The sequence below is a fragment of the Nicotiana sylvestris genome, chromosome 12, assembly GCF_000393655.2.
Source record: "Nicotiana sylvestris chromosome 12, ASM39365v2, whole genome shotgun sequence".
Classification (NCBI taxonomy): Eukaryota; Viridiplantae; Streptophyta; class Magnoliopsida; order Solanales; family Solanaceae; genus Nicotiana; species Nicotiana sylvestris.
Genome location: NC_091068.1, coordinates 144,951,916 through 144,963,772, shown reverse-complemented (window position 1 = coordinate 144,963,772; position 11,857 = coordinate 144,951,916). Strand labels below are relative to the sequence as shown.

The 11,857-nt window shown below is 36.1% G+C and overlaps 2 protein-coding genes across 2 annotated transcripts; both read left to right on the top strand.

The window, feature by feature from the left end:
- The first annotated feature begins 3,877 nt into the window (after nt 1-3,877).
- On the top strand, nt 3,878-10,099 carry LOC138883887 (uncharacterized). The gene is made up of 4 exons (XM_070164605.1): nt 3,878-4,589; nt 4,910-4,935; nt 9,650-9,836; nt 9,930-10,099. The coding sequence occupies exons 1-4, from the start codon at nt 3,878-3,880 to the stop codon at nt 10,097-10,099; spliced, it is 1,095 nt and encodes a 364-aa protein (XP_070020706.1).
- Nucleotides 10,100-10,270: 171 nt separating this feature from the next.
- LOC138883886 (uncharacterized) lies at nt 10,271-10,699 on the top strand. Its single transcript, XM_070164604.1, has one exon. It carries the CDS (start codon nt 10,271-10,273, stop codon nt 10,697-10,699), a length of 429 nt encoding a protein of 142 aa, XP_070020705.1.
- Nucleotides 10,700-11,857: the final 1,158 nt, after the last annotated feature.

The window sequence follows — 11,857 nt, the reverse complement described above, 5'->3', positions numbered from 1 at the left end:
CATTGGAACACTGCTAATTGTCTTACACATATTAATTAAGGTCTCAACTCAAATCAGGTATGTTTCATCTATCACATTTTGTGTGAAGGTGTTACTATTCAGGAGTTAAATAATTTTTTCTTTAATTAAGATTTTCTCAACTTTTGAAAAATGTTTTGAATTACTAACTATGTTTACTTATAATACTTTTAATATAATTATCAATTATGTAATTTGATTTTAAAAAGTTTAAAAATATATGCTCGAATTCACACCAAAAGATGATTTAATTCTCTGAGCTTTTTCACATAAATTAGAACAGAAGGACAATGTATAATGTATGTCACTCTATACGATATGGTATGTGTATAGAGCTAGCCCTTGTTCTATATATTGTTCTATTAGTGTTTAGGTATCAGTGCTTTTTCTTTATGCCCACCAACAACCTCCACATTTTTATATTCGAAAAGCAAAACGATAGATTCTAAAAATATGTAACAACACCGATTTGCTAAACTTACAATCACGGTAAGAGATAAAAATGATATTATGTGTCATGGGCTTAGGCCCGTACGACTTTAAAATGTGTCATTAAGGTCTAAAATTTGTTGAAGAATTAACACAATACGACTTAAAAGATGTGTCATTAAGGTCTAAAATTTGTTGAAGAATTAACACAAATAGTCGCACACTCAATCGCTTAAACTAAAAATAGCCGGTGGATGTATAATATATGTATAATTCATGTATCATATGTGTATAGTTATATATAATCAGTGTATAATCTATGTTTATTAGCTAGAAGAAGTAAACAGTTATACACCCAACATCTCTCTCGTATTTTGTGGAGACTTAACACCCCAGCCCACTAGTAATATTCTCCGCTTTGGACCTAGGTCACCACAGCTAATACGTCATTAGCGTATAAGAATTGTTTATTCATATACTCAATATCTCTCCCATGTTTCCTCGATCTAGAATTACGGTAGTTAAGAAATTCCTTCAAAGAAATTATCCATCGATTGCGACCTTCATTTAAAGAAACTAACTTTATGGATAAGATGGTGTAGCCTTCCTTGTAAGGAGATTTCCTTGAGGTGTTCACGTTTGATTTTCCTTTCTCTTTGTTTCAATCTTCTTTTATCAAGAAATAGGTGAAACTACTTATCCTTCAGTAATTAATTAAAACAAAGTTGAAAGAAAGCAAATAGTCATCCCGTCTCCACATACAATTCACATAATTTGATGCCTTGACTTGTTTTTTTTTTCTACTCAACTAAAAACTTTGTAATACCTTTTATATTGGGAGGAATGGAATTTGAACTGCAGCGTCTCAGATTAAGAGAGATCAAAGGAAATCCCCATTAAAATTGCATAAGATATATTCGAGAAAGAAGATTTTATGACTTACCAAGTAACCACATCAATAGAAACTAAATATCTATTAGAAATTGGGTTAATAGAAATGATAAGGAAATAATCTTTAAATATTGTTCCCGTTTTAATCTTTGATACAAGCTGCTAGACATAGGTGACTACTGATATGGGGTATTCAAATTACAATCATACTTTGAATAAATGAGTATACTAAATGGCCCCTCCTATAATTTCAAGGCCTAGCTTCAAGATTTAAAAGCAAACACAAAAAGATAATATTGCGTTCGGGCAAAATATTATCCGATAAATTCTTGCAAGTTAAAATTATAACTGTAGCTGAAATTATGATTCCCATAATTATATTTACACCATCTAGATGGTGTTGAAGATGATAAGCTTCCCTCCATAAGGCTATCAAGCAAATTCAACTCGTCGTTCTACGTAATATCATTCTCGAATTTCTTTCATTTCATTCCATAAACTTCTATAATTCAGACTGCAATTCAGACGCAAACTATATCATATAGCACCAACAAAGTTGAAAGAGCTAATTGAATAATTGAGAGACCTACTAGATACAGATTTTATCATACCGAGTATTGTACCGTGGGGTATACCAATATTATTTGAAAAAACAAAAGAGGTTGAGTCTTTAAGAATGTGGGCCAACTACAGATAATTAAATAGGATAACAATACACAACAAATATCCCTTGTCTTGTATAGATAACTTGTTTGATCAGTTACAAGGAGCCGTTGACCTTTAGTCTGGTTATCATCAGCTTAGAATAAGAAAGGAAGATATTTCGATGTTGCCTCTGTACTCGGTATAAACATTATGAGTTACCTGTGATGTCCTTTAGATTGGCCAATGCTCCAATTGCATTGATGTATATAATGAATATGGTGTTCAAAGTTGCTTTTGGAGAAAATAATTCATAGTTTTTACTTACTATATTCTGGTATATTCTCGTACCCAGGAAGAGCACGAGAATTACTTGAAAAATATGCCAAAGACTCTACAGGAAAATCAACTTTTTTTCCAAGTTCTTCAATTAGCTAGACTCGATTGTATTCATAGGATATATGGTATCTAAGAATAAAAAAAATTGGTATATTCTAAGAAGATATAAACAGTTCATAAATGGCCGAGACCCATTTCCCTACAGAGATTACTTTTGGCTTGACAAGCTACTATAGGCATTTGTGTAGGATTTCTCTAGAATAGCACCACCACTCACCAAGTTAACATAGAAAATCGCTAAATTTTAGTGGATGGAGAAATGTACAACGAAAAAGCATGTTTGACAATCACAATAATATTAGTCTTATTCCAATAGGCTCTAGAGGATTCACGATGTTATGTGATACTTCGAGGGTAGGATTAGGATATTTTCTCATGCAAAATAGTCGCGTGATAGTCTATGCTCTAAGGAAATTGAAGAAGCTCAAGTCGTATTATGCCATTCATGATTTGGAGATGGTCATATTGGTATTTCCTTTTAAGATTTAGAGACACTATTTATACGAAGAAACATATGAGATTTATACTTAGCACAAGAGCTTGTAGTACATTTAAAACCAATAGAGATAAATATTTAGCAATGCCGGTGGAGGGAACTACTGAAGATATAATTGTACTGTTCGGGAAAGATAAATATTATAGACTATGCCAAAGAAAAACTATGGATGATTTGATGCATCTAGCTCCTGTAGAGATACTTTTGGACGAAGATATGGATAGACTAGAAGGTACACGTATTAGATTCAATGTGAAAAAAAAAATCAAAGACATTATTGGCTATTGGTCAAGCCCGATGTAGAGTGTATAAAGGCTAGCCAATACGAGGATAAATGATTATTTAATTATCGAGATTAGTTTTTAGCTGGTAAAAGCAAGGATATAATTGTTAATAGTGAGGGTATTCTCCGACTAGGTAATTAATTATGTGTAGCAAACATATATGGGTTGAGACAAGCTATTCGTGATGGAGCTCATAACTCTAGATACACTGTATATCTCAGGTCTATAAGATGCACCATACCTATAACAAAAATTGATTGGATGGAAAAGATAGAAGGAAAAAAAAATTCGTTAACTTTATTTCTAACTATTTGACATGTCAGTATGTTAAGGCAAGCACTTGCGACTCACAGGCCCACTAAAACAACTCAAGATTCTGAAGTGGAATTACAATAGAACAATACATATATGACTAAATTACTCAAACCATTAAAGGTATGATTATATGTGGGAAATTTGTAAATTGGCTTATCAAGTAGGCACGTTTCTTGCTAGTCAAAACCTCTTATAGTGAGGTAAAAATATGCATAGATATACATGAATAGAAAAATATCTGACTCAATAGAACTCTATTGTCCATCAGCTCTATTAAAGGATCGCATTCACTTCACGATTTGAAAACCTTTTCAAGAATTGTTGGGTACACGAGTAGATCTTAGTACTAGTTTTATCGCACACAAACACAAAGTCCAAATGTGCTATACATATCTTGGAGGATATGTTGAGAGATTCTATTCTTGAGTTTGGAGGTAGTTGGGATACTTATCTACCTTTAGCTGAATTTGCTTACAACTATAGCTTCCAGTCCAGTATTCAAATGGCACCGTACGAAGCATTGTATGGTAGAGGATGTCGTTCTTTTGAAGATGGAGAGACTAACTTATTGGGACCCGAATTAGTACAAGAAGCTAAGGACAAAGTCCAATTGATCAGACAGAGATTGCTTACTTCTCAAAGTAGACAAAAATCTTATGCGGATAAGAGAAGAAGAGATTTAGTGTTTACAATTGGGGACAAAGTGTTCCTACGAGTCTCTCCTATGAAAGTTGTGATGCGGTTTGGGAAAAGAGGCAAGCTGAGCCCCAGGTTTATAGGACCGTATGAGATACTAGACCGAGTGGGAGCGGTGGCTTATCGTTCGGCATTTCCTCCCAAGTCGTCCTTTATTCATCCACATTTTCATGCCTCAATGCTAAGGAAATGTATACTAGACTCATCTCAGGTGCTTGAAGCACATGTTATACTGCGTGATGAGAAGTTGACTTACGAGGAGGAGCCAGTGGCTATTGTTAATAGGCAAGTAAGGAAGCTATGGTCAAAACAAATTGTGTTCTTTAAAGTGTTATGGAGAAATCATACAGTTGAAGAATCTATGTGGGAAGTAGAAAAAGATATACAAGCAAAGTATCCCCATTTATTTCAGTCCACAGGTATGTACTTAAATTAAATTCGGGAGGGTGGGGAGGATGTAATTCTAAAGTAAAAAAAAAAAAAAGGACAATGGGCTAAAGCCCATAAGAACGAGAAACGACAAAACTAAAAGGGAAAAGGGGAAACGTTGCTGCTAAGCAACAGAATCTAAAAACAAACAAAGAAAGAAAAAAACGATAAAGGAGGAAACAAAGGAGAAGAAGAAGAAGAAAGAGGCTAGAGCCAAACCTTGAGAAATTTTAAAAACGCACTGGTTCTTACGGGTAATACTTGAATTTCTCATCTGGGTTCTTTTCTTCTGGTAATTTTTTTATCCCAGTTCATATATTTGAAGGGTTTCACAAGGTATAAGAAATTAAATACCAATAAGAGTTATTCTGGCCAAATTATGCAATTGGAAGTTGGTCAATGTAACTGTAGGATAAATTCACTTGGAAAAAAGAAGGGTATTGATGTATTTGTACTTTAACTAGTCTTATTATATATGATCATTGTTAGGTGTAAATCAAGTTAGGGTGTAAGTATTGAGTTTTAGTGTTTAACTGTATTGCAATGACAATATCGAATTTGGGTTTGAATGTTGTGAGTCTAGTATTGAGTACAAAAGATAAGTACCAATTAAGAAGGAATATTATGGATAGTAAGGTTATTTCAGTTTCAATTTATGCACACGATTAAGAAAATTGAATAGTACAGGGAATAAACCATATAAATACCTTTTTATTTACAAGATTTTGGACTAATTTAAATTACTCATTGCATGGGTAAATATAATTTGGCGAATTGATGATAAAATATAAAACTCAGAGGATTGAGTATTCTAAATAAGTAATGGATTTAGCCTAAATGAGGCAATTAACACAAGATCGATATTGGTGTGATTATATATTGATTGAAGAAAATTGTACAGATCGCTCGAGGCTACGAGTTTGGTATTTCGACACGAGTACTGTGAGTAGTAATCTTACCACAATTTGTGTTTTCATAACCTGCATGGTTTATATATGATTTTGAAAATAAATGTATTACTGATGCTTTGAAATTGCATGTGGGACAAGTCCTTTACTTGATATGATACAGAACAGTTTACTTGAGATGTTTACTGATTAACCAAAATATTTTTACCGTTACTAAATATGTTTTACCATTACTTGAGATGTTATAGTTATTTGAAGTATTCTCACTGTTACTAGACATGTTTTACTGTTACTTGAGACATGATTACTATTATCGAAATAAAATTACAAGATTTGATAAGGAATGATATGCCCTTTATTATTTTTAAAATGCTTTTGTACGAGTATTTACTATTTACAAGAAAGAGTATAAATGGGAGGAGACTTTGAAGGATCCCGTAGCTAACGGCGGGTTCGTTAGACCTGGTGCACCTTGTATTTACAGATTACCGATTACCGATTACAGTTATAACCCTCGCTAGTGGGAAGGTAGAACTAGCATACAGTTACAGTTTTCCCTCGAGTAGGGACCTACAGTTATACTTGACTCCTTTTACGAAGGAGTCCACACACTGATACAAATTACATGATCATTTTCTGAAAATCTCCCAAATATAAAGATTTGGTATGACACAATATTTATCAAGTTTATTACTGAATTATTAAATTGATTTTGTTACAACAAACACATGATGGGGCTGATTATTATTACCATTTTAAAAGGGGCATTTTATTTTGTGATTATTATACAAGCATATTTTCTGACTTGTCCCCTATTTAAAACTGGTTGTGGTTAAATATTATTACTCACTGAGCTAGTGACTCACTCCCCGCTATTATTTTTACAGAAATAGCAGTAGACGCAGGCAAAGATTTCGTTAATTAGAGTACACAAGTTGGCAGTTCCTGGTGAGCCACGCATTTATTCTTGTGTGCAAAGATTGTTATTTATTATAGTCTCTTTCTTGAAACTCTTAGAGTCGTTCCATAGTCATTTTTATGAGTTTTGTAAGTATTCTTTTGTTGATATAGACTCGTGATTCGTATTAGACTTTCCTATCGTATACTTGGAGATGAAGTTAGTATTATTGTGTTGGAAATATTTCGGGAATGAGGATTATAGCTTATTTGGTTGATATAGGTTGGTTGTGTTGTTGATTTCTAAGACATGTTTATTTTTGGATAGTCCAAAAACAGGGGAAACTCTGTCCAATTTTCTGTAAAATACTGATGAGGCTTACTTGGGAACACTAACTCCTGAGAGCCGGTCACGGTCCTAAATTGGGTCGTGACAATTCTACGTAATATCATTCTCGAATTTCTTTCATTTCATTCTATAAACTTCTTTAATTCAGACTGCAATATATTTTTTGTCTATAAAGGTATAATTTAACGCTAGTGAACAACATTTCTTATCCACCCTAGTAAAATATAGACGAAATATCCTAATATTGTGAAGTATAGTCATCTTATATAATAAAATACTGTCTCACAAGTTAGTGTTGCCATTTCTTTCCGTACTTGTTACTTAATTGTATAATATTCTTAAATGACATAAAGTCTTTAACTTTACATAGTAATAATAATATTATATTAATAAGAGATTAAATAATTAAGATGTTAGACATGTATATGCAATATATTGCTTTTGATATTGTTATAAAAAAATATTTTTACTAATATAAAAATTTAAGTAGTTTAATTCAAAGTTATAAAATATTTTAATGTTAAAGAGTAGATAGCTTTCTTTTAAAATTTTCTTTTCATTTCATTTTTCTGCAAACTTTAATATAGTCTAATACTATAATAATATTATACATTCCACAATTAAAAAAATTTGGGACCTAAAAAGTTCAAGAGCCTAAATCAAGGCTTTACTAGCCTCATCCTTGAGCTACTCGTCCACCCTTGGCATTCTCAGTTAAATTTTATAGAATGTCAATTAATATAAGATAATAATGACAAGAACATTAAATGCGATGAATGTGTCATTTAATTATAAGAAGTGAATGAAGCTGGTTGGACGACATGTTTGTGAGATAGTGGTCTCAATAGATGGTGGGCTAAAATCAAAATATATTAAAAGATCCTTAAACTTCTTTCATAAAATTCATATAATAATAAGACATAAAAAGGCCTACATGATTTTTTAATGGCTCGATCGGTCGTTTTGAGCATTTGCACTTTGCTCTGTGGTTTGAGGGCATGAGTAGCTTCGTATGATATATTACGATTTATGTGTATCGTCGATTTCGGTTTCCAGGTGATTCAAAATTAGATGGAAGAATAAATTTCATTGTTGAAGCTTTAAAGTTGGAAAAGTTGATCAAGTTTGACTTTTTAGTATTTGACCTCAGATTGAAGATTTGATGGTTTCGTTAGGTCCGTGTAGTGATTTTGGACTCGGACGTATGCCCGGGCTTGCATTTGGATATTTCTAGAAGGTTTCGGTGCTAATTGGCGAAAGTTGGAAATTTGAAGGTTTGGAAAGTTCATAAGTTTGCTCGAGAGTTGACATTGAGGATATCAGATTCAGATTATGATTCCGAGATTTAGAATAGCTTCATTACGTCATTTGGGACTTGTGTGCGAAATTTGAGTTCATTCCGGGTTGATTTGATATGTTTCGACACGAGTTTTGAAAGTTGAAAGTTAAAAGTTCATTTAAGTTTGAATTGAGGTGCGATTCGTCATTTCGATGTTATTATGCGTGATTTGAGGCCTCGAGTAGGTCCGTTTTATAATGTGGGACTTGTTTGTATATTCGAACGGGGTACCGAGAGGACAGGGTGAGTTACAGACGTGTTTGATATCATTTTTCTTCATGTTTCCATTGCTAGTGTGTTCTGGTTTTTGGTACTTCAATTGGTCTTTACGATCGCGAAGTATGCCATGCGATCTCATAGAGGAAAACTTGGAGCTGGGCAGATTCTTAATCACAGTCGCGATTGGAGGGCCGCGATCGCGTACCTTAGAGCTAGATATTGTCCGCGTTCGCATGATGTAGGTAATGTTCGCATAGTGTTAAGACTGGCAGCTGTGAAGTGGAATTTCTTCTATGCGTTCACGTAAGAGGTGACGCATTTGCAAAGTGTGGGATCCTGTGTGGTTCGCGTTCACATGGTTCAATTCGCTATCACTTAGAGTATTTATGGAGGCAGTGTTGTTTGTTCATCGCGGTCGCAAAGGTTTGTACGCGATCACATAGTGTGTTTCTAGGGCAATGCATTTTCCTTCTTCACGATTGTACACGGCTAAAATCGGAGCGTCCGATTTTATGATCATTATGGCATTTTTATAGCCCGTCTTCAGAAGCCTCGAGGCACAGCTCGAGGTTTGATCCCGAGGGTTCCCAATGCTCGACCGTGGGATAGTGCAAATCGGTGGTTATCTTAGACAAGCGGAAAATTCTTAAAGGGCACGTGGCTAAAGTTAGCCAGGTTTACAAGAATAGTATAAATCCGTACAGTGACATTAAATAGTTGTACCAGCTTCATATCCTTGTAATAAATGCATATGTACTATGTTGTGATTCCCCCTCCTATATAAAGGGGACCCTTGTTATTTCTTGCACACATGATATTCAATACAAGAACAAGAACATTCTCTGCTCTCTAACTTAAACACTCTTCATTGTCTTTCCTTTGATTTATTGCTTACATTTATTGTGTTTCATTGATTGTTCTTCATTTATTACTCATCATTGATCATAAAGAGCCATTATTGAGGCCCTTGTAACTGTTAGACCTCCATCGATCATCTCCAGTCGAGCTAATTAGCTCAACCTCGAGGCCCGGCTTAGGCCAACTCGAGACCCCGATTCACCCTGATTCACGATCGTTTGGTTTGAATAACAACACTTACTCTTACTCTTATTTTGCTTCCCTAGCTTACACTTAGCATTTATTGCCTAATAGCTAGCATACAAATTTACGTATTTTTAGAACCACAAAATCAAATTTAATTGTAATTACCATTTTCAAGATAAACAGTTTGGCGCCCACCATAGGGCTAAAAATAATAGTGATTGTTTTAGTGCTGGTTTACTGAAAAATGCAAGTTATTCTACACATTTTTTCTTATCCAAGAATCTTTGATTTCAGGTCAAAATGTCTAACTCAGTAAATACGCATGAAAACAACGGTCTTGAGGACCATGGAGAGAATGGTGTAGTTGTTCCAAGTGTTGACGTACCACTGCGAAACGCTGAGGATGCAACAGAGCCAATCTCTGTGGATGTGGTCTCACGCAATGCCCAATACGTCGATATAAGCTCCCACAATAACATGAGTATACGCTAAGAAAACCAACAAGAAGCTCAAAAAAACCCCAGCTCGGGAGGAACAAGAGGTTAGCCTTCACATCATTTTTGAGATGTTATAGGTACAACAACTGGCGATTGCTCAACTGCAAAGCCACCAAAAAACTCCAAGCACAGTAGTGCCGGAAATGGCTCCTCGAGCCAAACAGGTACCGGAAAGATCGAGCAACAATGGATCAGCGACCGATCCCGCTATTATAAAGATGCTCGAGGACCTCACAAAGAGGATTGAATCGGGCGAAAAGAAGATAGAAGCTAATGATAAAAGGTGGAGACCTACAATTCAAGGGTTGATCAGATCCCGGGCGCACCCCTGATCCTGAAGGGTGTTGATTCAAAGAAATTCGTACAAAAGCCATTCCAATCAAGTGTGGCTCCGAAGCCTATCCCGAAGAAATTCAGAATGCTCGATCTCCCAAAGTACAACGGAACCTCGGATCCCAACGAGCACGTCATTGTTTACATTTGTGCCGTAAAGGGAAATGACCTAAAGGACGGCGAAATTGAATCCGTCCTATTGAAGAAATTCGGGGAAACACTTTCAAAATGGTCCATGATATGGTGTCACAAGCTATCCCCGAATTCGATAGACGCATTTGCCATGCTAGCAAATTCTTTTATAAAGGCACATGCTGGTACCATCAAAGTTGCTACAAGGAAATCCGACGTCTTCAAAATCAAACAGAGAGAAAATGAGATGTTACGGGAGTTTGTATCTCGCTTTCAAATGGAGCGAATGGAGTGTCCACCAGTCTCCGATGATTGGGCAGTGCAGGCCTTCACCCAAGGTTTGAATAAACGAAGCTTGGTAGCTTCAAAGCAGCTAAAGTAGAACTTGGTTGAATATCCTGCCGTGACTTGGGCGGATGTCCACAACCGGTATCAATCAAAGATTAGGGTTGAGGACGACCAATTGGGAACCCCCTCGGGCTTAGTGTATCCTAGCAGGCTCCTGGCAAAGGAGCCAAAGCCAAACAAGGAAAGGTACCAACCATACACTGAAGATCGAAGAAACGCCCAAAGGTGTAACATACCTCGAAACGACCGAAGGGCAGATCGAGGTCAGAATCCTTGGGGAATCGTGAGCAGAGCTGGATTTGACAGATACACAGGGCCGACGGAGACACCCCGGTTATCTAAGTACAACTTCAACGTCGATATTTCGGACATCGTATCGTCCATATGTAAAATTAAAGACACCAGGTGGCCAAAACCCATACTATCAGACCCGTCGCAAAGGAACCCTAACCTAATGTGCAAATTTCACGGCACACACAGTCATAGGACCGAAGATTGCAAACAGTTCCGAGAAGTAGTAGCCTGACTACTTAACAAAGGGAACTTCCGAGAATTCCTCAGCGACCGAGCCAAAAATCAATTTTGGGAAAGAGAGACAAATAGGAAAAATGAAACAGACGAGCCTTAACATGTCATCCACATGATCGTTGGAGGAATCGACATCCCACAGGAACCCATTATCAAAAGAACAAAAATATCCATCACCAGGGAAAAGCGAACTCGAGGTTACATACTCGATGACACACTCACATTCAGCGAAGAGGACATCGAGACCCTGTCTAAGCCTCATAACGATGCATTGGTAATTTCTTTTCTTGTGAAAACATTTCAAATTAAACGTGTACTTGTGGATCCAGGTAGCTAGGCCAATATTATCAGGTCGAGGGTGGTAGAGCAGCTCGGACTGCCCGATCAGATTGTGCCCGCTTCTTGAGTCCTCAATGGATTCAAAATGGCGAGCGAGACAACGAAAGAGGAAATCACCCTCCCAGTCAACGTGGCCGGCACAACCCAAATTGTCAAGTTTCATGTCATCGAAGGAGACATGAGATACAATGCCTTGCTCGGAAGGCCATGGATACACTGCATGAGAGTAGTACCATCAACCCTTAATCAAATAATGAAGTTCCCAACAAGGACAGTATAAAAATGGTATATGGGAAGCAGCATGCAGCAAGAGAGATGTTCGTAG